The following is a 23,080-nucleotide window of genomic DNA, read 5'->3' as shown; positions in this document are numbered from 1 at the left end:
GGGAATATTGGTTTCTGAGCTTGGAGGACACAGATGGCCGGAGGGACCCTCAGTCCTCGTCGTGCTACGATGGATAAGGTAAAATATATATGTATGAATATATTCTTTCTTTCTTTCTTTCTTTTTTAATTTCTCCATAGCCAAAATGCTACTTTTTTAAATCAAGTACACACGTCTTCTCCTGGGTGTGAATTCTGCAAACTTCCTTTTCATTTCTTGCATCTGCATTGAAAAGAAATACTTCTTAATTGAAGCTCAGTGTTGTATCACAATTTATCTTTCATATGTCTGAAAGCATGTTACTAGTTAAGGTCATAGTGCCAGTCAAAAGTTCAATGTCCATTATACTTTAATGTTCACACATTAAAAACCCTTAAAAGTATGAAAACAAACATCTTAGCTGCAGTTATAAACTGCTTAGTTTCAGCCAGTGGATTAAATTGAATTGTGTGTTAAACACTTCAGGTAAAAACGGTAAATGACAGGTCGATGACATTTGAGGACAAGACAACAAGATTATTTTGAGAGAGACTGTGGCTTCAGTATTGTCTTATTATTTTTAAAGAAACTGATGAGCTTTGTTTTTTTTCTTTTCATTGTTCTCAGAACTGAAATTCAGTCAAATTGCATTAGTGGAAAAAAAAGCTTAACGTAAAACCGTTGTTTGCTTTTCATAACCGATAAAGGGGAAAAATGTAACATAATTTATGAGCACAGTCAGACTTTTTGTGTCTTTAGGTCAGTGTCACTGTTTGTGTCGACAAGGAATCAGTCGGTGCATCACGCCTGTGATGGGTCATGGTTACCTTACATCCAGAGGTCAGAGCTAAGAAAAGCTCTGACCTCTGCTCAGGTGACTGTTGGAGCTGATAAGCACAGGAGGCCTTCACCTGCAGCTCAACTGTTGGCTTCAGAGGTCCCTCATCAAACACTGGGGCTAATTTTAGACCTGTTTCTAAATTTACAAAGAACCTTTTCAGGTTTCAACCACCGAGCAGCCCTATGGCACCACAAAGTTCAGGTTCAAGTTAGTTTGATGTCACGCGTGTGAGCTGGAAGGTCACAGGTCAGACCCTGCCACATGATAGAGAAGAATGATTGACTAAGTTTGTCTTAAACCTTTTCTGATAAAAGGACTTGTGAAATAGTTTATATGCAAAGTTGACATGTATACGCACTAAAAAGTTGAATTGTAGATGAATATGAAGGGGCTTTTTTCTAATATCAGCATTTGTATGATTATCCAGAGTGTTTGGACCATAATTCAAAAAGATAAATAAGAATATTCATTTGACAAGTCGGGGAGATTAAATTCAGTCAAACAAATAAGTGTATTTCATTTTCTGCTGATCAAAAAAATGATTTTCCCGCTCTCCGCCAAAAGATGAAGCTTAACTAGAACGCATGATACTGTGTAGAAACTAGGTCAGTTGATTTTGTTTTTGGACAATAGCCTTTATGTTTGTGTGTGTATGTTTGTGTGCACATGTGTTGCTGTGTGTATGTGTGTGCTTGCCTTTGAACCCTGATGGCCAGATGGGGTGACACAGGGAAGGGGTGGGCGTTTGCGTCTGGTGTGGCCAGCCCACTTTACCTGGGCTTAAAAACAGCTGAGGCTCTCATTCAGAGGTACTCACACTTCAGTGACTCTGCACACACACAAGGTGGACACACACTCACCTCAATCCTAGAAACACACACACTGAGGCTCATTTAGTTAAACCGTGAAGATGCTGTGTGTCAGCTCTCGTCTGGACCAGATGGTGAAGATGCCGTGTAGCTACAGCTCAGTGGTCGATAAAGTCTTTATGGTAAGGCTGGATTTTATCTTTGACAGGCATCGAGGAGGTTTAGATAATTTGTAATTTATACCTCTAGTTTTTCTGTATTTTTGTTGGTGTATTCTTGCAGAACATCTAATTTGTTTGGTTTGATTTTGTTTTTATTGTGCCTGCTTTTGATTTCGTGTTGTCAAAAGTGCACACCCACTTCTTTTTGTCAGATTTATAAAACGCTGACCCCCTTTAACCTCCTCTGGTTGCAGGTGGAACAGATCCTTTCAGAGTTCAGGCTGACTATGGAAGATCTCAAAGAAGTCATGAAGCGGATGCAGCTGGAGATGGGCAGAGGACTACGTTTAGAGACACACGAGGAGGCCAGCGTCAAAATGCTTCCAACTTACGTCTGCTCCACCCCTGAAGGATCAGGTATGTGCTTGATTTAAAATCACAAGATCACACACAGAAGGTGAAGTTAGTGTGAGCGTTGAGACAAAGTGTGTGTTTTGGCAGAGGTGGGAGATTTCCTGGCTCTGGACCTTGGTGGGACCAACTTCCGGGTGATGTTGGTAAAGGTGGGCGCAGATGAAGAGCGGTGCTGGAAGGTGGAGACAAAGACTCAAATGTACTCCATTCCTGAAGATGCAATGACGGGCACAGCTGAGATGGTAGCGTAAACTCATTGTTTACTCTGAATCCTCCCATGAAAACAGAACTTGTTATTTGAGCAAAATGTCCTTCTGTTTCTTTTTCTGCAGCTCTTTGACTACATTGCAGAATGTATGTCAGACTTTTTAGACAAACATAACATTAAGCACAAAAAGCTCCCTCTGGGTTTCACGTTCTCCTTTCCAGTTCGACATGAGGACATTGACAAGGTAAGATATAAGCTATATATTTATAAATATGTTTAGACATTACTCATGTTATCTATCCAACTGACAGATTTATACAATGTCTCCATGCATTTTGTTTATTTCTCACGTTCAGAGTTTGTTTTCTTTCCTCAGGGTATTCTGCTTAACTGGACCAAGGGCTTCAAAGCATCTGGAGCAGAGGGTAACAACGTTGTGGGTTTGCTCCGAGATGCTATCAAGAGACGAGGGGTGAGTCCACGTGAATAAGATTCATTTCTTAAGTAATGTCTGTCTAAGCTGGATGGCTTTTATTATGATTGAAATTGTGTGTTGTCATGTAGGACTTTGAGATGGATGTTGTTGCCATGGTTAATGACACAGTAGCCACCATGATTTCCTGCTACTATGAGGATCGCAGCTGTGAAGTTGGGATGATTGTAGGTAAGTATTTCAAAACACAGACCCATCACACTTCACTGCAGAAAAAGCACATCTGAGGTTCATATTTTTCTCTGTTTCTTGTTTAGGTACAGGCTGCAACGCATGCTACATGGAGGAGATGAGGACTGTGGAGCTGGTTGAAGGAGAAGAGGGCCGGATGTGTGTGAACACAGAGTGGGGGGCGTTTGGAAAAAATGGGGAGCTGGAGGAGTTCAGGCTGGAGTACGACAGAGTGGTGGACGAGACCTCGATTAACCCTGGACAACAGCTGTGAGTCTCAGTTTGCATTCAGTTCATAAAAGGTGCTAAATCAGTTTGACCTAACTGTACCTGTTGGACATCTTCATTTATTATCCAAACTTCCACCCATGGCTTTGCCATTAGGCGTTCAAGCTCCCAGTCAAGCTTCACCAAACGTGCCCGTGGTGAAAGATTAACACTGTATAAAAAACGTGCCATGCACTCCCTTCCTCATTCTCTCATTGTTTCTCTGGATTAATTACCCCTCTGTGGCAATACTCACCTGACTCTCACCTGCAGCCTCTGTAGTTGCTAGGCCACCAGGTGACTTTCCTGAGGATGTTTGTAAAGATCAGAGCCCTCATACGTCAGTGGTCAGCCAGCGGGTGGGGCTGTCAGATTAATGTCCCCCTGCTACAGTAGCCGTAGGACTAATGGCTGTTTACCTTTTGCACCGGCAGCCCCTTCACACAGACAAATGCTGAGGCACAGCCTCATTCAGCCTCATTAGCACTGACGCTGTCATCCTCATCCGCTCTGCTCCTCCACCAGCCTGCTTCTAAGAAAGAAGAAAGAAAGTTGGCTGCTTGTGTTTTGTTTGGTTTAAATCTGTTTCTTGTACCATTTTAACTTCCTCTCTTGACTTAATTTTCCTGAACTTTCACCTTTAAAGTAACCTTTTTTCTCTTGTTCTTGCCTCCTGCAGGTATGAGAAGGTGATCAGTGGGAAGTATATGGGTGAGCTGGTCAGGCTCGTTCTGATAAAGCTGGTGAATGAAGACCTGCTGTTTAACGGGGAAGCCTCAGAGCTGCTGAAGACACGAGGCAGCTTTGAGACGCGTTACGTCTCACAGGTGGAGAGGTGAGTATCAGTGAGTCCTAACAGCGATCTACATTTAAATACTTCCCCTACAGTAAAGCAATTGTAGTAAAACATAAGCTATCAGTCACTAATTATTGCTGCATTTGCATTAATGCAGAGGAAATCCAAGGACAACACAGAGCCTGACATGTGGCTTGAGCATACACGCTGGTGACACATGGTTATATAACAGTATTGATGGGGAATACTGGGAAGCACTTAGTTTGACTTGCTTTTGTTCCATATTTGACTCCAGACAACAAAAGAAACTTATATATCAGCATTTGCCTTTTTCAGTGACACTGGGGACAGGAAACAAATCTACAACATCCTGTCCACACTGGGTGTTCTGCCATCAGAGCTGGACTGTGACATTGTCCGCCTGGTCTGTGAGAGTGTTTCCACTCGTGCTGCTCATATGTGTGGAGCAGGACTGGCCGGAGTCATCAACCTGATGCGGGAGCGACGCAGTCAAGAAGCCCTTAATATCACAGTGGGGGTGGATGGATCTGTCTACAAACTCCACCCATGGTGAGAGATTTCCCACTGTTCTGGACCTCAGAGTATTTTGGCTCCAGTTTACAATCACATACACTGTTATCTGGTGGATATGAAAAGAGAATTTTCAGCTGTACTGTAAGAAAACCAAAGTGATGGAGGTTTGACTTAACTTGTTTTTCTGATCTCAGTTTCCGTGACAGGTTCCACAAAATCGTCAGGGACCTCACGCCTCACTGTGAGATCGCCTTCATCCAATCGGAGGAGGGGAGCGGTCGTGGAGCTGCTCTCATCTCAGCGGTGGCCTGTAAGATGGCTGCGTGCATGCTGACACATTAAAAGGGAGCTGAGCACTGAGCTTGTGAAGCAAGCCTGAACTCTGATCTGAGAACTCTGACACTTCATCCACAGCCGGCAGCTCTCATCTTCTTCACGCTGTGAGAGATGTGCAAACTGGAAACTCACCACTGAAAGATGGCGCATGGAGAAATCAGCAAACAACTTGTACTATAGAATATATTTGTTAGTATGAAAATTAACCTGTAGAAATTTTCACTGAAGCTAAAGAATCAGTCCACTGTTGCACTCAGAACATAAGCGCCATGAAAGCCCTTAAAGAGAGCAAGCTGCTTAGATATTGCTGCCTGCTGCTGGTGTAAGGGTATGGACAATGTATAATAGTAAATTATAAAATAAGATTTATTGTGTAAATAATGTTGCAGGTTATGTCTTAATCTGGTTCATTGTTTTGCTGTGTGTTACTCCTCTTGTAACTAATGACATATACCTTTTTTTCTTACATTGCTGATCATATCTTAAATTCACCACCTCATTTTTGTGTGTAGGCCATAGTTTTTCCTTTGTGTATCATGAAATGTACTGTGAATAAGCTTATCTGTAAATAGAGTTGCTTAAATAAACTGAAATAATGTCCGTTAAAATTAGCCTTTTATTACACTGTAAAACGTGTGCCAGAGATAAAAGAATTAATAAGTTTTAAGCCTCCAACTTACATAAAATCCCATAAGAGAACTTCAATGTTTGCTGCAAATGTCATGAATGTCAGGTTAAGTACTTAACTGAGGGAAAAAAAACATCAAAATGTTAATTTCTTGTTCATAATCATATCATTCAAGTACTTGGTGGCCATTAACCAACACAAATCAAAATCTCTAAGCCTGCTGGGGTAACATATTCTCTGCTCAGGCTGTGATTTTTATGGCCTCATTCTGTGTAAATTACTTCTATAAGAATGCAGAATTCACTGAAATTCTATAAAATTTAATTCAAAATATGTCTACAGCAAGTTTTGTCCTCTGAGGAGTCACTGTCAAATGTCAGAGGTCACTCTCCCCTGTCTCCTCTTCATATCTTCACTTTCCAGCCTGAGGAATCCTGGCTGCTTCACTTCTTATCAGGTCCTTTCAGTGACACACACAGAGAAGCTATGGCCATGTAAGGGGCTTTGCTGCCCACCAGAAGCTATTATAGGAGGGCAGGAGATAAGATGTGGGTACATAAAACCCTCCTTAGCATCATATCGCTGCTGGGAGTCTACATACGACCACTCAGACATGGTAAGTCAGACAGCGATTTCAATGTTTTCATTTACTCATGGTTTGAATGGGGCAGCTCTGAAATGATAACTGTCTTATTTTTAGCATTTTTGTGTCTTTAAAACAAATATTTTGATTTTGTGAAGCAAGGTATGAAACAGAAAAAGCACAAAGCTGCAGTAGAACTGTCTATCCGTGAGTAAACTGATTGAGTTAATGTTTGCTCATCCTCTAAGGCGAGTAAGAAGGCCTCCAACAAGAGACAGAGGGGAGCACAGAAGTCCTGCTCCAATGTCTTCTCCATGTTTGAGCAGTCACAGATACAGGAGTTCAAGGAGGTAAACAGCTGTAGTTTTTTTTAAACTAAAAAAAAAACAGTCTTTGCATTTATGCAAACACCAAATCCAATTTGGAAAAGTAATGCATCTCTTTTACATCTCGTTCTCAATCTTCATGTATAATTCAGTGTTTTTCCTGTTAAGGCCTTTGGCTGCATTGACCAAGACAGAGATGGTGTCATCAAAAAACAGGACCTGAAGGAGACTTATGGGCAACTGGGTAATTCTCCATATTAAACTGCATCATCTTCTGAAATTATTTATTCTTTATCCTACCCTCCTGATATGATTGTCTTTACTGTTGGATGTTTCTGTGTCCCAGGGAAGGTTAATGTCAGTGATGAGGAGCTGGAAGCGATGCTGAATGAGGGGAAAGGTCCCATCAACTTCACCGTGTTCCTGACTTTATTTGGAGAAAAACTCAACGGTGAGAACTTTCACAGACTTTTACAAAAAAAAGAAGTTTTCTTCGTTGAATTTAAATAAGAAGCTGAAGAATGCTTTCTTTTCCAGGCACTGACCCCGAGGACACTATCCTCGCTGCTTTCAAGCTTTTTGACCCCAATGGGACTGGCTTTGTAAACAAGGATGAGTAAGATGTGCTTTTTGATTAGCTTTCATGTTATTAATATGTTTAAATGTTGCTGTAACAGCAAGATCTCTTTATATTCCCCTGTTCTGAGTCTTTGTATCCTTCCTTTGTTTAGGTTTAGACGGTTGCTGATGAACCAAGCTGACAAATTCACACCAGAAGAGGTTTGTGTTTTCTGTTTCTGTAATGATAAATTCATGATTTCCTCTCAAATGATAATCTTTGCTGAGAAAACTGTCACTTTATAGGTGGATCAGGCCTTTGCTCTGGCTCCCATTGACCCCACCGGCAACATTGATTATAAATCGCTCTGTTACATCATCACACATGGAGATGAGAAAGAAGAATCCTAAAACTTCTTTTTGGATTTTGAATATTTGTTTTTTAAAGTTTGGACTCTGACTGAAAACTTTGTACCATGACTGTGATCCCCAAATAAAACTATCAGTATCACACATGCATAATAACTTGTACCTGTTTATTTCAAAGAAATACACTAAGAGCGTGGGTTCTCTCTGGGTACACTGGCCACAGTCCAAAAATGGCTCATCAGGTTGATTGGTCCTTCTAAATTGTCTGTAGTGTTGTGCACATGTGTGAATGGTTGTCTGTGATAGGCTGGTGATCTGTCCAGGGTGTAACCCGCCTCTCACAGGCTCCAACCCCCCATGACCCTGAGAGTGCTAGAGATGTTGACTGGGACATTATGCCTCAGCTTAGTAAAGAAAAAATTAGCAGTATGGTTGTTCTGTGATAGTTTTTTCTGCAGCCAGTGTTTCTTATTTCTGGAGACAAATTAAATCTTTTCAGGGAGTATTTTCTGTTGGTATGTCTCTTTAAGTGAACAGGATAAATCAAGTAGATGTAGATTCCAGCCAGATGTCAGCAGGCCCATCTCATTCACAGAGGCCTCACTCCAGCCCCATTCTTATGGAACCCTGTTGCCATGGCTACATCAACAAACAGCTCCATAAACTCCACGGCCACATTTCCCTTCTCACACAGCAAACAGCCGGTCCACAACTAGCGGGACCGGGGAGGGTGTGAAACACAGCAAGGCAAGCTCCTCTTACAGTTCATCCACAGCAGCATGGCAGGAGCCAAACAGGTGTGAGATGATCTTTGACTGATTGAAATCTGTCCTTCTACAGACCCACACAGATGCCTACTGCATCTGGAGCTACAGGCAGGGTGGATGCAGCAGCAGGCGCTAACACTACATGGACAATGAACGGGCTGAAGAGGAACACTAAACCAAACCGGAACTGTGACTCCTACCTGCAGCTGTGGGTACATCATCATACATTTATTTATCAGAGAGAAGCTAAAATCAGCAGTGTTTGCTTTATAAAGATGGTTTCTTATATATTTACATTCAGAATTTAATAATATTCAAAAATCTTTTAAGAAAGTGTGTAGAAATTTGATTAGATTATGTTTTTCTTTGTTTCTACTATTGTTAAGTAGAACTCACACAACTGTACTTGCTCTGAAAAGAGAAAGAATCACACTCCTTCAGATAAAACATTTTCCACAGAGCAGCTTTATTGGCTTTTATTGCCAGGTGATAAAAGAAGCTTCCCTTTACATGTATCATGAACCTCTTTGTCATTTGAACTGTGCAGAAAGAGACAGATGTTCACAGCACTAATCAGGATCATAAATATTACAGCACAGAGTTTGCTTCTTGTGGCTGTGACACAAAAAAAACTCTCACAGGTAAACTTCTTTTCACTGCTGATGTTATTTGCAGATACCAGGAACAGAAAATGAGGAACAAAACCAATGTGAAGCCGGTGGGTGCTGACATTACACAGAAGCTCAGCTTTTAGAGACTTTTTAATGATGTGACTGTGATTAAGTGTTAACGTTTGTTTCTTCACAGAATGTGCAGGAGCACACAGCTCTGACTGTTCAGGATGAGAGTGAAGGTGAGAAAAGTGAACGTTTCAAAAAAAGAAATAAAAGTGTCAGGATTGTGTCATTACAAAAAAACTTTCAGTGATTTTAAAACAAATCCTTCTTTAATCTGCTTTTAGTGGCCAAAGAGGAGATCCCACAGACAAACAGCAGCACCGAGGATCAAACTTCAGAGAGAACAAACAAGGAAGAGAGATCCAAAAAGTCTCGGCTGTGTGTTCTCCTTTAAGGCTGTTGCAGCTCGTGTGGACATTTAATGAACTGAGCTTCTCACGCTCAACATCATCAACATCATCATGTATTATTTAAGTGCCAAACCCTCGTGTGTCTCTTGTGTCCTTGCTTTACCTTTCTAATTGAGTGAAAAAAATATAGTATAAATGTTATTTAAACTGACTAAAAATTGTCAGTTAATGTAAATTCAATGGGGGAGCTAGTTCAAAAGGTTGATCTTTAGGTACTCTGTTCTGATTATCAGTATTATTCATGAAGCATAAATACCAACAGATATAAACTCTGTATTTAAAAGCTTCACTCATAACCATTTCTTTATTTTGTGTTGTTGTACGGTATAATTGGTGATGTTTCGTTGTAAGAAATTGCTACATTCAAGTTTTTTCAATCATGTCAGAACCACACCATGTGGTAAAACTATGAACTAAAATTAGTTAAAAGAAAAAAAAACAGACTCATGATAACATTTAAGTCATGATTTCAATTTTTCTAACCATACGAGATCACACATTTCACCAAAAGCATCAACAACACAGCATCTTCAACAGCAGTTAAAACGAAGAGTTTTCTCTTTTCCGCAGTCTGTTTCCAAAACTTTCTATATTGCACTTGTGATTTCTCAGAATCACTCATACTCCCCTCCTTTAAGCCGTACCTGAGGTTTCACGATGTGTTTGAGTCCACTTGGCAGTGCTCTCCATCAGTTCCAGCTAGTGAGGACTAAGGGGGAAAGGCTGGTTTCCAGTGTATCATCTTCACCAACGCGGCTGGTGGAGGATCTCAGTCACTGTGGCCGCTGCTGTCGTCCCCCACCACCATAGTGCTGTACTGCTTCTGCTGCTGCTCTTTAAAGGATTCCTTTACCTTTGCTCTTTTCAGGCCTCCGTCCCTGCAGAGGCAAAGAGAAATCATATAGTGACTGATCTGATTCAACGCCAGCATTGTATTTTCTTAATCCTGTTTTTTGAGCTTGACTTTTAGTCATTGAACTCGACGTCCCTGTGGGGAATAAAAAGGTTATCAGTGCTTAAGATCATTGCTCTCATAAAACTGTTACGTAATCCAATCAGGAGGATTCAAGCTCAACAGTAACAGACATCTACCATCAGTTATGATATTAATTAATAAGTTAATTTTTGTGGATCACAGTTATAGTCACAGATAGACTAAACTGTACTTCAAGAAGAGGTTCCTTATATAAACGCATTCCCTGACAGAACAAGTCCATTGTTTCTAAAAAAAAAAAAAAAAAAAAGAGAGAGAGAGAAGGAAATTACTCAAGAACAATATTTAAGAAATATTACACAGGGAGTGTTGTTGAACTGACAGCTTAGCCTCTAATATGATATTGCATTATACACAAGAAAACTGAGATCAAGGCAAGTGATCGTTTTATGATAGAAAAGTTTGGTAACACTTTACTTTAGAGGTCCACAAATTTCATCACACTTAGGTAATAATTAGACAATTTTTTTTTAAATTTGGTGAATTTGGTGAAAATTAGCACATAACTTCTGGCCAGATTCTGTTCTGCAGTGCGCCTATACTCGCAGCGTTTATCACAATCAGGTGAGGCCAATTTACAACCCAACTCTTGATGAATATCACATCTGATATAATAATAACAAACAGCTGACTATCAACTACTTATTGGGAAATTGAATTATTCACTTAACATTTTCAGAGGAGAGAATGAACCTAACTTCTGTATTCAAGAACTAAGCAGTTATTTATCATCTTCTTCTTTGGAAATAGCAGACACGTTGGGATACTTCTAAAAACATTTTGTTGTGGGTTGTGATTAAATTTCAAATAGTTATTTGCTAAAAGTCGCCTTCTTACCTTGCAATTTGGAGTAAATTTCAAAGAAACTGGAAAAAAACAGTAACCTACCAATTGTGACTTGCGACAATAAATTTGGACATTATTTTAAAGAAGTTATGTGCTAATTTCAATGAAATCAGAAAAACTTTCTAAAAACTGTCTAGTAATTACCTAAGTGTGGTGAAATTTGCGGACCTCTAAAGTAAAGTGTTACCAAAAGTTTGACTTATTATGAGCCACATTTAGTCAGACAGAAACATTTCACCCTCTGCTGGAGAAAAGCGGTAACTTTTTTCCAATCCAGTGTATAAACAAAGACTGAAGTGAAGAGTTTGAATATGAAAAAAAAAACAGAAAAGGATTTTTTGACTAAGAATCATGATTTTGATATCGCCATACAAAAAAATCCTGATATATTGAGTTTTGATTTTTTCCCCACCCCTTATAAACAAGCAGATAATACCAGTAAAAATGTGTAAGAAACAACAGAAAGAGGTTGAATTTTTGTGTATTTCAATTTTAATTTGGCTTCTGGAAACATAGCTACTTCAAAACTTGACTTGGACTGTTTTAGGAAATGTGTAATTTTCAGGTTAAACACTAACTGTATCATGCTTGTATAATATAAGAAAAAATCTTACCACTGCAGGTCCACCAGTCCTCCCTGCTGAGCGATAGCTGACTTCACTCTGTTGGCAAACTGGACAGCGTCTTCATCCTCCTGCCATTTTCAAATTAAAAAAAAAACTCAGTCTGCGAGTGTGTGTGTTTGTGTGTGTTTACATTTGCAGATGCTGGCACCTCATGGCCATGCAGGTGACTCAGCATTATGTCATACACACCTGTTGGTGCATGGCTGGCAGGTACCAGACGTTACAGACGAGGGCCCAGCTGGTCATCATCATTAGCAGGTAGCTGACCATACTGTACTTGGAGCTGTTCCAGAAAGCGTCTCCAAACTTTGGGTCATACTGAGAGGAAATACACACAGGTGCAGTGAGGAGCTGAACTTAATATACCATTAAAAGCTCTAATGACAGACATGATGGGCGTACCTTCATGGCTACTGGGTAGATTGTAGCTCCAATTTCAAAACTTCCCTTCTTGAACATCATGACAGATGTGTTGTTGACACAGGTTCCTATAGAAACCAGACATGAGGAGATGAAAGGGGGACAGAGCTGTGTGAGCTCAGTCCAGAGGCTGCTCATTTATCACCACCAACAAAAATATTTCACTGAGTCGTATCTTTGATGATACAAAGACTCCAGAAAACAAATGTGGAGAAAGGAACTCGATCACTGCACATGGTCGCACTCACCCTCCGGAAATATCAATATGGGAAGCTTTGTCTTGTCATTCACATGATCCCTCAACCTGGAAGCAGCACAAAGAAGAAATGGAAAACATTTCCTCACTGGGAGATTATCTACACATTGCACCTTTGAAGGTTTTTCTTTTTACTTTTGAGACAATACATCAAACATCTGGATCTACGTCTGAGTGAAGATGTGATCTGACGAGATACTGGAAACTGTATGAGTCACTGCACAGGAGCTGGTTTCTAAAACATATCTGTTCATGTTCAGACAGTTACAGATATGGAAATATTAGAATATTTCACCATCAAGAAAAAATGCAAACCTCTTTTTGTGCATGCATAGGGGGAAAATATTCAAAAAAAGGACATGAAACAACAAGCCTGAAGAGATGTGCAGAAGTTGACTGACCGTTTGGTCACTAGGTGGCGATCTTTCATTTCTGCTCTCTCAAACCAGACGTGAGGACAGGACCTCACCATGGCTCTCTGGACAACTCCCATCAATCCTCCATGAACCTGACCCACCTGATAAACACATTTTATCATCATGTTTTAGCATGAAGTATCATACGTGAGTAGGAAATGTTAAAATAAATTATACTGCCTGTTTACCATCGCATAGCAGCCATCGTTGCAGAGAATTACAATGTCAATAGGAGTGGTGTGATTGGCCACACAGATTCCACCTTTCTTGGGTTTATTTTCCCTGTTGTGAGAAAAAAGATTAACTTCATAATTAGTATAAGACAAGCCTGGTGTTATTAGAAAGTTATGTCATGGGGACACTAACCTGTTGTGGTAGCGAATGGTGGCAGAGAGTCCTCGAGCACAGATCCTGTAGCACATCACATGAACCCACTCACTGAGCCAAGACTTAATCCTGTAAACACCCACAGAAGCAAGAAATAGTTAAAGGGGAGGGAAATCACATCATGAAGAAAATACAGAATATGGGTTTTGTTATGTTGGAATAAGTTTAAGTTTGTTATCACCTCCAATTTGGAAGTAATCCAACTGCAGATGTTCCTATGACCAACCAGCTGAGGCCAATGATAGCCAGAGTAATCCTACAGAATGAGGAGCACATGTATCTTTTTGTCTCAGTAAATACAAAAATAAATCATATTAAATGCAGGGTTACAAGATACATGAGGATATTTTTCTTTTTGGCTCAAAAGTTGACTTTTTAAACCCAATAACACACATTTAAACTAAAGCTTTCACAAGCTGCAAGGCACATGCTAAGAAAGCAGAGTGCTTAAATAAGGCTGCTTTGATTTTATCATCACTGCAACTAAAAAGAGTGAAAAATAGAGTAAAAGACCCATAGATTTGGTTCAACAGTTGAACTCATTTATGGGGAAGAAATGTGTCAGACCTCAAACATAAAAAATCTGGTTGAAGTTTTTCTGAGTCTTAAAACTTAAATTTTTGGTTTGGCCATTTAAGCTTTGCGTTAATATAGAGTCAGTGTATAAGGATGGACAGAGCCTTCTTGTTGACACTGAATCAATAAATCTTCAAAGCACTAAGTGTGAAGTCCTTTACTGTTTGGAATTTTTGGAGCCAGGAGTCCCTGTATTTGAGGAAGTCAGAGGAAGCCTGGTTTACTGGCTACCATGGTTGTGCCTTGAAAATGACAAGGTAGCCAAGAGCTAAGTGTGCCCTGCTTTCTCATCCATTTCATGCTGAAATATCAGACAATCACACAGAAAAAACACAATTTCCTGTAATGAAAATGATTTCCAAATTGCATTGTAGACCACAAACTCAAGAGGAAATTGTTTACCATGTATATCAGTTTAAAAACTAGGTCCACACAATCAGCCCTAGGGGAAAAAGCAGGTTTAGGGTGCGGCTGTTTCTGACTTCATGGCGTCTCTTTTGGCGTCTTCTTTTACAGTCTTCCATTGTTTCACTTTAACTGAACCTTGCAGAGAAAAAGACCGTTGAATCAACATTAGTCTACCTGAGAGGAGCGAGGATGCAGTATCTCACAAAGATGCCAATGCCATAGACCAGCGTCAGCTTCAGACTGATGTACTGGAAGTCATTAGTGCGAGTCAGCAAGTTCCAGGACACAAGCTCTTCTGAAGTAAAGCGCTGGGTCACCTAAAGAAAAGAAAAAAGTTTTAACTACTTGGAGCTTTTCATTTAAACCAGTGTTTACACTTTTTAATTAAACATACCTCATCCTCTACGATGCTTTCTATTCCTCGCCGGCTGAAATAGAAACAGTCACTCAGGGTAAAATCACCACCCACTGATGGTTTGGGACGACTGCGTCTGAGTTCCTCTAACTCTTTCTCCATGGAGCCATCTTCTCTCTGAATGAGGCCTAGTGAACACGAGTACACACACACACACACACACACACACACACACACACACATACACACACACACACACACACACACACACACACACACACACACACACACACACACACACACACACACACACACACACACACACACACACACACACACACACAAACTCAGTCTACTGATATGAGTCATAATCTTCATACCAAATCTGAAGATAAGTCAGCCTTGTCATATCTGAATGTGTTGATAGTGTCAGAGAACAAATTGGTTCAAGTAATCAGAAGAAAATTAACCAAAGTTCATTCAGGAATGTGTTTCTTGGAAGGATGTTTCGCTGTTTGCTTGAAGAAAGTCATAAATCACTAAAACAAATGAAAACAATAAATCAATGTATATCAGGGAGATAAGAATCAACACTCATTCTGCGACGCCAAAGTATGTGAAACACGTATCATTTGGCAAAATAAGCTAATTTCAACTGGAGACACTGGCTCTGATACGGGGATATTCCTGGTGAGATAAATTAGTGCCTTTTCTTATGGCAGCAGCTCGCAAAGAGTGTCAACAACGCACCTCCAGCATGGCCTTTCACCTTCTGGCCTGGAATACATAATAACAGGAAGGCTGGAGTGATTAGAGAGCAGACTTAGGCAATAAAGACTACCCTGCTCAGGATCAGACAATGTGCACTTACAGGTCTAAGAACAGTTTCTCCACATTATCTGACAACCCTGGAGGCAAAGTTCACAACCTTAAATAACAAATCAAAACTTTTAGAGCAATATCTGTTTCAGCTCTGTGTATGCAGTACTTTCTCCTCCTGTTTCAACCTCTACTTTTTTTAAGGTTATGGTATGTTTTATTTTCATTGGATGGGAATTAAAACACTTGGCCTCTCTTGTTGTTATCAAACTGTATTTTACATGTTTCATCTTCAATGAAGTAAGATTTTGTGTTAGCTTATATTGTAGAATATCTTTGCTGTGTTAGCTTCCCTCATCAGCAAGCCCTACAGTTAGATCAGGCACGCTAACAACTGCTTGTGTGATTTTTTTTTTTTACTGTTAAACATTGTTCCTTTTGAAATGAACAGCCCTGACACACTTTGGACTCTGCAGAGCTTCATTTTGCTGACAAAACTAATAGTTTTATGTGTAACAGCAGGGGATAGCACCTTGTGCAGCTATGTTCCTGATAAAGAGTTGAGCAATAATGTCTTGTGAGATAGGCAGAGCAACCAAGGCAACTTCACCTTGCTGCCTGTCATAAAAGTTCCAAAGTTAAGTGAGTCATGGTGCCAGAGAGCCAGCCCTCCAGTCCAAAATACAACCTCTTAAACCTGACACAAAGGTCACAGAGCTCTCATCCTGAGATAAATTTATCCATATGCAAGGACACTGCATTCTGCACTGTATAAAATAAACAATTCATCTCTCTAACATGGGTTATACGAGTGCAACATGCTTGCTCAGACCTGTCATTAAATATCTTGTGAAATCCAGTCTTGCAGCATGACATCCATCTGTCACTCAACACCCATCTTTCACAATAAAGGATATGAGCATGACTGCTCTTTGGTAGTGAGCCTACAACACATGTATGTAACTTCACCTGAACTCCAAACCTAAGTTGTCAACAACCCTGATCAGGCAAAGTCATTCACTCACCGTTGGAGGAGGATGTGAGTGTTTGTTCATCTGTTTTTGCTTTTTGTATCTTCAGTGTGGCCCACTGCAAAGACAGACAGGAGATCTTTATGAGCATGTCTTACTTTGACCAGTGGATTCAGACATGAGAATATTCACTTGCCTCATCAGCACAAACAACAGAAACAACCCTACCTCTAAGGTTTTGACCAGCAGGTTCATATAAGTCTCAGAAATGCCCAATGAGAAGCCAAACATGGCTGGGATCATGATGAGGCTGACGATGAGGAAGAGCCAGATCTTCAGGACCCAGAGGGCCCCTGCCCAGAAGTCCTCCATCTCTTATTATTTTAATCCCTGAGATGTTTAGGAGCACTTCTGAGGCTCAGATGTAGAGTTGTCCTGCAAGGGGCCAAAGTCAGGTCATTTCAGTGTCGACTAACAAAAGTAATGCAGTTATTTCACCGGCATACAGGACATCAAACACTGAAAAGTTAAGTGGAGAAAGCAGTTTGAAGCTCTGTTAATGAAGAGTAAAGTCTACTCAGGTCACAGAAACACAGTGACAGCTCACAGAGAGACACTGACGATAACTATCACATGCACTCGTGCCAATATAAACAAATCCCTGAATAGCCTCCCTGTGACCGCCTTCTTCTTGAGCTACCGGGACTCCGCAGGTCTTGGTCTGACAGCATTATTTCTCATTGAAACAACAATTAGCACAGATTTCCACGGGCTTATCTTACCTTTCACACTTATTCCATGTCCTTTCTTCCTGAAGAGTTACTCAGATATGAGCTCAGAGACAAAACACGCCCATTTACTACTAGAACAAAGTTCAGGCTTCAGCGTCCAACAGCGCCTCTCGTGGACAGAGCGGGTTACAAACAATGAAAAGACTGCCCTCCAGTACAGTGCACCTGCAGCCACAAAACACTGAAGCTGGGGAATAAAACCCTAAACTCCTGCTGGCTGATTTTCAACTTTTCTTAAAAACCATTTAATAATGTATGTTTGTTAATTGTTTTTTAAGCTTTTTTAAAATTGATTAATTTATCTATTTATTTTATTATTATTTTTATTTTTAAGTTGTTCTACCTCAAGGGCAAAGTTAAGTTATTTGGCTATATATATATATATATATATATATATATATATATATATATATATATATATATATATATATATATATATATATATATATATATATATATATATATACCGTTGGTGCTATAAAGTTGTTGTTTTTTTTAAACAGTTCTGTCTCTGGTGGCCCTAAAGGAAAGCTGCACAAATATTTCATGACTGCAAAACATGTGAAACATGTCATGAACACAAAAAAAAAACCTCAGAAAAAACGAACAAACAAAAAAAAAAAACATGAAAGTGTTTCTTAAAAAAAGCAAATCACTAAACTTTAAAACTTGTCATTAATTCTGGAAAAAATACAACTGGAAAAATAATTTATCAATTGACATGTCAAATACCTGAACTATGTAAAAACAGTTTTCTTTTTTATGTCTTTAAAACAGAACAAATATAGGAACTATGAATAAAAATAAAGAAAAGAGTAAGGTAATTTGATTAATAAATAAATAAATAAATAAATAAATAAATAAATAAATAAATAAATAAATAAATAAATAAATAATATCCTACAGTGTTTTTAAAAATATTTGTGTGGTTGAACTTTAGGACCCTCCTATCTCTTTAAGATAAGCCGGCACCTAACAAAAACTGCAAGACATATAGGGCCCTTGGGATACAAGTTTTTTTGAATCAATAAATAAGTCAAATTGGTTTGTCTCTTTAAATTGTCCATTGCTATCACATAAAACAAATTATAAAATGTCAGTGTCCAAATTCAGAGGCAAATACTTTTCACCACCTTTATGTATGAGATGCTCAGACCACCAGTTATTTCTCTCTCTTTTTCAGTTTCCTCCTGAAGTCATGAAATAATGATTCAGTATTGAAAGTCCTGCATGGGTCACAACCTGCTGCTAAAATGCAAACTCTACACCATTTTGAGAAATAGAGATGTGTTGGAAATGAGGTGAGTTGTATGACATACATCTAAGTGTCACTCCTACTCTGTTTTCCCAAACTGCCTTGCAGGGTACCTCTAATTGGGTGCTCAGTATCTTCCCACACTGCTATCCTGACAGAGCTACTTTGTCCACGCTGCCTTACAGGGTACCTTTAACCGTGCACTAAGTCATGTTACCACACTGTTATCCTGACAGGGTACATTTTTGCACTGCCTTACAGGGTACTTTTTACTGTTCACCTCAGTTAGTTTCCCATACTGCGATCCTGACAGGGTACCTCACAGATAGTTTGTCACTCTCAAATGATGTCTTTGTTCTAAATTCCTCAAATACTTAAACTACTTTTTGTTGGAAATGTGATGCTATCAATCTGACCAAAATACACTAAAATTATTAATCTGACTCCAATCTCATCTCACCTCTTTCCGCGCAGTTCGTTGATGGGGAAGGATCAGGAGACGTCCTGGTTCTCAGTTGAACACAAATTTATTAACAATATGTCAAGAATATGCATTTACAGAGATCTCTGGTCCAGCCTCATTTCCCTGTTCCCTACATGTTGCAGAGACAGTTCATGAGACTGACCCCGACTCTCTCTCTCAGCACCAATATATAGTCACTAACAGAGTTTTTCTAAAGAATGCAGGTTGAGTCATCTTCTTATTGGCTCTCCAGGTGTTGTCCCCCTCTGATTGGCTGCTGGCCGTCTTCTGGCTCTGTCTGTGACTGGCATTCATCAAGTGGGTGATCAGCCCCCCTTCACTTATCTGTAGAGAAACTGTTAGACACACAAATCTCGCTTCCTTCCTTCCTTTAATTGTTTACCTTTCTCACTTCGACTGAAACACCTCAACTCTAAAAAAGTAATTGCTGACTTGCGTTATTCGTGTTACACAGTTACTTCTTTTAATTATTGGGTACAAACATTAACTTCACTTGTGGTCACCCACTACTCTGGGTGCTCCATAAAATCCCAGGAATCCCCAGCCCCCCTCAAGTGTCCTGCAATTCATACCAACAACAATGAGCACATGTGTACAACCAAGTTAGTAAAAGCACATCTGTATAGTATTGTTAATAAAAACATGTCTACATGGGCTAAATATTCTTTCAGATGCTAATGTCGTTAATTTCTCCAAACCTGTCAGACATGTTACAAACCACAACAAGGAGCAGCATTCTGAGGAATTCACTCTTTACAAGGCTCTTTCTTCCCCCGTATGCATCAGAAGAAGCCCTGATTATTTTCAAGGTTTAGACATTTCACAGTCTGTTGCACATTACTGTTAGTGAGGACATCAGGGGGTCAGTTTGGGTAATGTCTCTGAAAAGGATAAATTGGTGATTTATACCATGTTTGAACTTATCCCAGAGAGCTTTCTGTATGCATACTTGGCGATGATATATTTTCAAAGAGAGCTGGCTGTCTGCCACAGAAACAAACACACACATATGTCTATGTTGTTAAAGTGATACAGACTGACTGTTTTGTGCAATGAGTGCAATGAGTTGCTCTTGAATTGAGTTCTTGCAGCTTTAGATGGACACACTAAGGGCAGTAAAAAAAGAAACACCAGTCAACAACACACTGTTTGTCCTCTAATGTCTGGGTGTGTTAGTTCCAGGCAGGCAATGCTTCTTTGCTCTAAAATAACTATTTCTTTATCTTGAAGCCACAGCACAAAGAGCTCACTGCTGGTGTTGCATGCTGGTTTTATGGGTCATGTTGGGGGAACACCCTAACATGCCTCATTACTCATACATGTGTAGAACTGTGGTCTATCAGTGGTAACTTTTTTTTTAGCAGGGCCCTAAATCTAACAAAAAATGGCCTCTCTTAAGCGGATTTATGCAAGAAATACTTCTCTGCAAAAAAAACCCCAGCATTCTCACTTTGTGTCAAGTCAAGGCAGCAGGAACTCCAACAACTTTTGTTTTGAAATAACTGATTCCTGATTCACTTTTGGGTTTTTGCCAAGCATTGAAAACCCCCCCAGAAGATAAATCTGGGTCAGTAACACATACAGTATGTCCATGTACAGACTTCTTTGTAGTCTTGCACTGAAGAGCGCAGCATTCTTTGCAACAGACAGAAACAATGTAGGGGGGAATGTGTCATGTCTCAGCAACCATTTAGTCACAGAAAAATCTGCTCCAGGGTTAAATATTAGACAGATGAACAGCTGAACAGCAGAATTTACTGAGGATACTCCTTTGGAAAACCATTTCCCTGAGCAGTCTACCATTGTTCAAAGGGACTTTAAATTAAACCTGGAAACTATAAATAACGCCCGGCTGTAACCTTGTCTCTTTTTGCAAATCAGTTGTTTATGAGCATAATTTCTAGGAAACAAAAACGCTTTCTGTGGGTTTTCCTCCAGTGCACAGTAAACTTCAGAAAACATCTCATGGGATTTACACTTTACTGACTTTTACAATGTATCTCAAAGGAAGCTGTAAGTAGGCAATACATATTTTACAAGACTGAAGAAATACTTTGCTTCTGCTTGCTTGAATCTACAAAAAATACTGTGCAGTAAACTCTAGGTCCTGGTTTGTTGCAGGAGTATGTCAAGGCTCCTGACTGGGGTGGCCCAACTGGGGTGCTGAAATATGCAGGAGAATGCACAAATACATTTTTATCTATACAGCCCTTTCAGAAACAACAGTCAAAAAGAGTATTACATTTACAGAAATACAAAAATAGATGAGAAAAATAGAGATGTGCAGAGCCCTCCAACATTGTTGAGATCACGTATAACAAATAATTCTCTAACAGGTACAGTGAAAGCCACAACAGCAACAGCTCAGTTGATTTTAACAAGTCCCACCTCGGACAAGCCAAATGTCAAATCATAGGACGCAGTCACACTGGCAAACTGTACTGTGCTGAGGCACGCTTGAGTCCTGAAGTCTGGTTCGTTTCACCAGTGTGACAGCAAGTGTGCAATGCTTGAGCACAATTTACTTCTCTGCTTTGGCACACTTTGTAAAGGTGGGCTTCAGCTTGGTTCACTTCATGGACGAACCCAAGCACATGGACAACGTGTATAATCCATACCATACCATACCATACCATACCATACCATACCATACCATACCATACCATACCATACCATACCATACCATACCATACCATACCATACCATACCACACCAATTTTATTTATAGAGTACTTTAAAAACAACCACAGCTGAAAACAAAGTGATGTACAGGTAGCTCAAAAAACAGATAAGGAAAAACAGACACATAAGAGAAAACATAGTAAAAAAAATAAAAGCAAATAAAAAGTAATAAAAGAAAATAAAAGGGAATAAGACCAGGAAAAGAAATCAAGCCTCGCCGAGGTTAAAAGCCAAAGAATAAAAATGGGTTTTAAGATGATTTCTAAAACTGAACAGTGGGCCTCTCTAATGTGCAAGGGAAGACTGTTCCACAATCGAGGAGCAATATAAGAGAAGGCCCTGTCCCCTCTGAGCTTCTTCCTGGACCTCAGTACCTGCAGGAGCAGCTGGTCGGTCGACCTCAGGGACCGAGAGGGTGAGTAGGAGTTGAAGAAGCTCAGAGAGGTAAGGCAGGGCAGGACCATTTCAACTTTTAAAAACAAACATAAGAATTTTAAAATCAACTCTAAAAGTCACAGGCAACCAGTGAAGTGAAGCCAGTACCGGGTTGATGTGCTCTCTTTTGCATGAACCAGTTAAAAGGGTGTGAGAGGGCTGTGTCAGACCTAAATGACTTAACATAAACCAAAAAGTCTGAAGTTGTAGCAGTGGTCTCTGTGTCTCATTGTGCTGACCTTGATGAGATTGCACTGTGCGTAAACAGATGCTTTACAATGATGCAGGCGGGCCATGTGTGTGCCTAAAGTCTGGTATTGGACATATTGGAGTATTGTGACCGCTGGCTGTACTCTCTGGGGGGCAATCATGGTTGAGCATGGCATGGTTTGGATGGCCAGTGTGATCGCGCCCATAGTTAACATTTGGGTGGCCAATCTCACTTTCAGGTGGTCAATGCACACCCTTCTGGAAGCCCCCCTGGTTGATAAACCTGCATTAATACCTGTCTTAAGAAAAACATTGATAGCAGAAGCTACAAACCAAAAGTTGAATGTATATGTCACTTTATCTCAATAAAAGTAAGAGATGTTTGCGTGACTGTTTGACTTTCCTATTTTGTGCAAAGATTTGCAGTGATGGAACAGAAGTGACATTTTGCACGGGGCATTTTAGGGAGTGGGTATGGCAACATCACTATAGGCCTACAGAATTACATAAGTGAACCTGCACCAGCAGGAGTTTGATTAATTCTCCTTGACTTCATTATTTAAGACCTATACAGAAGCTCTCACATTCCTCGGTGAATTTTTGACTGACAGGTAATTTTAACATGGCTGTCTGAAATATGGGTTATTAAATTCATGAGTAAGGAAGTTTAGTACCTTTGGGTCTTTTTTGAAAGTCGTCAAATGCAGATGGAATTTTGCAGTGAGTGATACCTGAACTGATACAAGCAGTGCAGCAAAGTGAAACAGTTCCTCTTTGCATTCATAGAGTTTTATCCTTCGAGGTGCATGTAATGTGCATGAG

The 23,080-nt window shown here is 39.9% G+C and overlaps 3 protein-coding genes across 3 annotated transcripts; 2 read left to right on the top strand and 1 right to left on the bottom strand.

Annotated features, from left to right (window-relative positions):
* The first annotated feature begins 9 nt into the window (after window positions 1-9).
* gck (glucokinase (hexokinase 4)) lies at window positions 10-5,517 on the top strand. Its single transcript, XM_074670393.1, has 10 exons — window positions 10-78; window positions 2,045-2,207; window positions 2,292-2,446; window positions 2,537-2,656; window positions 2,789-2,884; window positions 2,977-3,076; window positions 3,163-3,346; window positions 4,023-4,178; window positions 4,476-4,709; window positions 4,868-5,517. Exons 1-10 carry the CDS (start codon window positions 34-36, stop codon window positions 5,013-5,015), a joined length of 1,401 nt encoding a protein of 466 aa, XP_074526494.1. The 5' UTR covers window positions 10-33; the 3' UTR covers window positions 5,016-5,517.
* A 957-nt stretch (window positions 5,518-6,474) lies between these two features.
* myl7 (myosin, light chain 7, regulatory) lies at window positions 6,475-7,515 on the top strand. The gene is made up of 6 exons (XM_074670337.1): window positions 6,475-6,570; window positions 6,715-6,790; window positions 6,893-6,997; window positions 7,084-7,162; window positions 7,278-7,326; window positions 7,411-7,515. Exons 1-6 carry the CDS (start codon window positions 6,535-6,537, stop codon window positions 7,513-7,515), a joined length of 450 nt encoding a protein of 149 aa, XP_074526438.1. The 5' UTR covers window positions 6,475-6,534.
* Window positions 7,516-8,705: 1,190 nt separating this feature from the next.
* Window positions 8,706-17,247, bottom strand: agpat9l (1-acylglycerol-3-phosphate O-acyltransferase 9, like). The gene is made up of 14 exons (XM_074671397.1): window positions 17,184-17,247; window positions 16,630-16,836; window positions 16,456-16,519; window positions 14,651-14,799; window positions 14,431-14,573; window positions 13,454-13,528; window positions 13,252-13,341; window positions 13,074-13,167; window positions 12,871-12,986; window positions 12,462-12,517; window positions 12,196-12,281; window positions 11,983-12,111; window positions 11,782-11,861; window positions 8,706-10,205 (listed from the first exon to the last, which is right to left on the bottom strand). Exons 2-14 carry the CDS (start codon window positions 16,771-16,773, stop codon window positions 10,097-10,099), a joined length of 1,335 nt encoding a protein of 444 aa, XP_074527498.1. The 5' UTR covers window positions 16,774-16,836; window positions 17,184-17,247; the 3' UTR covers window positions 8,706-10,096.
* Between the last annotated feature and the right edge of the window lie 5,833 nt (window positions 17,248-23,080).

This window comes from Halichoeres trimaculatus, unplaced genomic scaffold (assembly GCF_033239565.1).
Source record: "Halichoeres trimaculatus isolate MK-OKI-2021-1 unplaced genomic scaffold, fHalTri1.1 fHalTri1_scaffold_5, whole genome shotgun sequence".
NCBI classification, from domain to species: Eukaryota; Metazoa; Chordata; class Actinopteri; order Labriformes; family Labridae; genus Halichoeres; species Halichoeres trimaculatus.
Note: the sequence above shows the minus strand (reverse complement) of the source record. Positions and strands in the feature narration are given on the sequence as shown.

What these genes read in the sequence shown, in the direction of transcription:
- myl7 (XM_074670337.1), top strand. Translation starts at nt 6,535, where the DNA reads ATGTTTGAGCAGTCACAGATACAGGAGTTCAAGGAG. An exon ending in AGATACAGGAGTTCAAGGAG is followed by an intron (nt 6,571 to 6,714) that starts GTAAACAGCTGT and finishes TTTCCTGTTAAG; the next exon opens with GCCTTTGGCTGCATTGACCA. An exon ending in ATTTGGAGAAAAACTCAACG is followed by an intron (nt 6,998 to 7,083) that starts GTGAGAACTTTC and finishes TTTCTTTTCCAG; the next exon opens with GCACTGACCCCGAGGACACT.
- agpat9l (XM_074671397.1), bottom strand. Translation starts at nt 16,773, where the DNA reads ATGGAGGACTTCTGGGCAGGGGCCCTCTGGGTCCTGAAGATCTGGCTC. An exon ending in ACCATTCGCTACCACAACAG is followed by an intron (nt 13,168 to 13,251) that starts GTTAGTGTCCCC and finishes TTCTCACAACAG; the next exon opens with GGAAAATAAACCCAAGAAAG. An exon ending in CGCCACCTAGTGACCAAACG is followed by an intron (nt 12,518 to 12,870) that starts GTCAGTCAACTT and finishes TGCTGCTTCCAG; the next exon opens with GTTGAGGGATCATGTGAATG.
- gck (XM_074670393.1), top strand. Translation starts at nt 34, where the DNA reads ATGGCCGGAGGGACCCTCAGTCCTCGTCGTGCTACGATGGATAAG. An exon ending in CTCCACCCCTGAAGGATCAG is followed by an intron (nt 2,208 to 2,291) that starts GTATGTGCTTGA and finishes GTGTTTTGGCAG; the next exon opens with AGGTGGGAGATTTCCTGGCT. An exon ending in GTCTACAAACTCCACCCATG is followed by an intron (nt 4,710 to 4,867) that starts GTGAGAGATTTC and finishes TTCTGATCTCAG; the next exon opens with TTTCCGTGACAGGTTCCACA.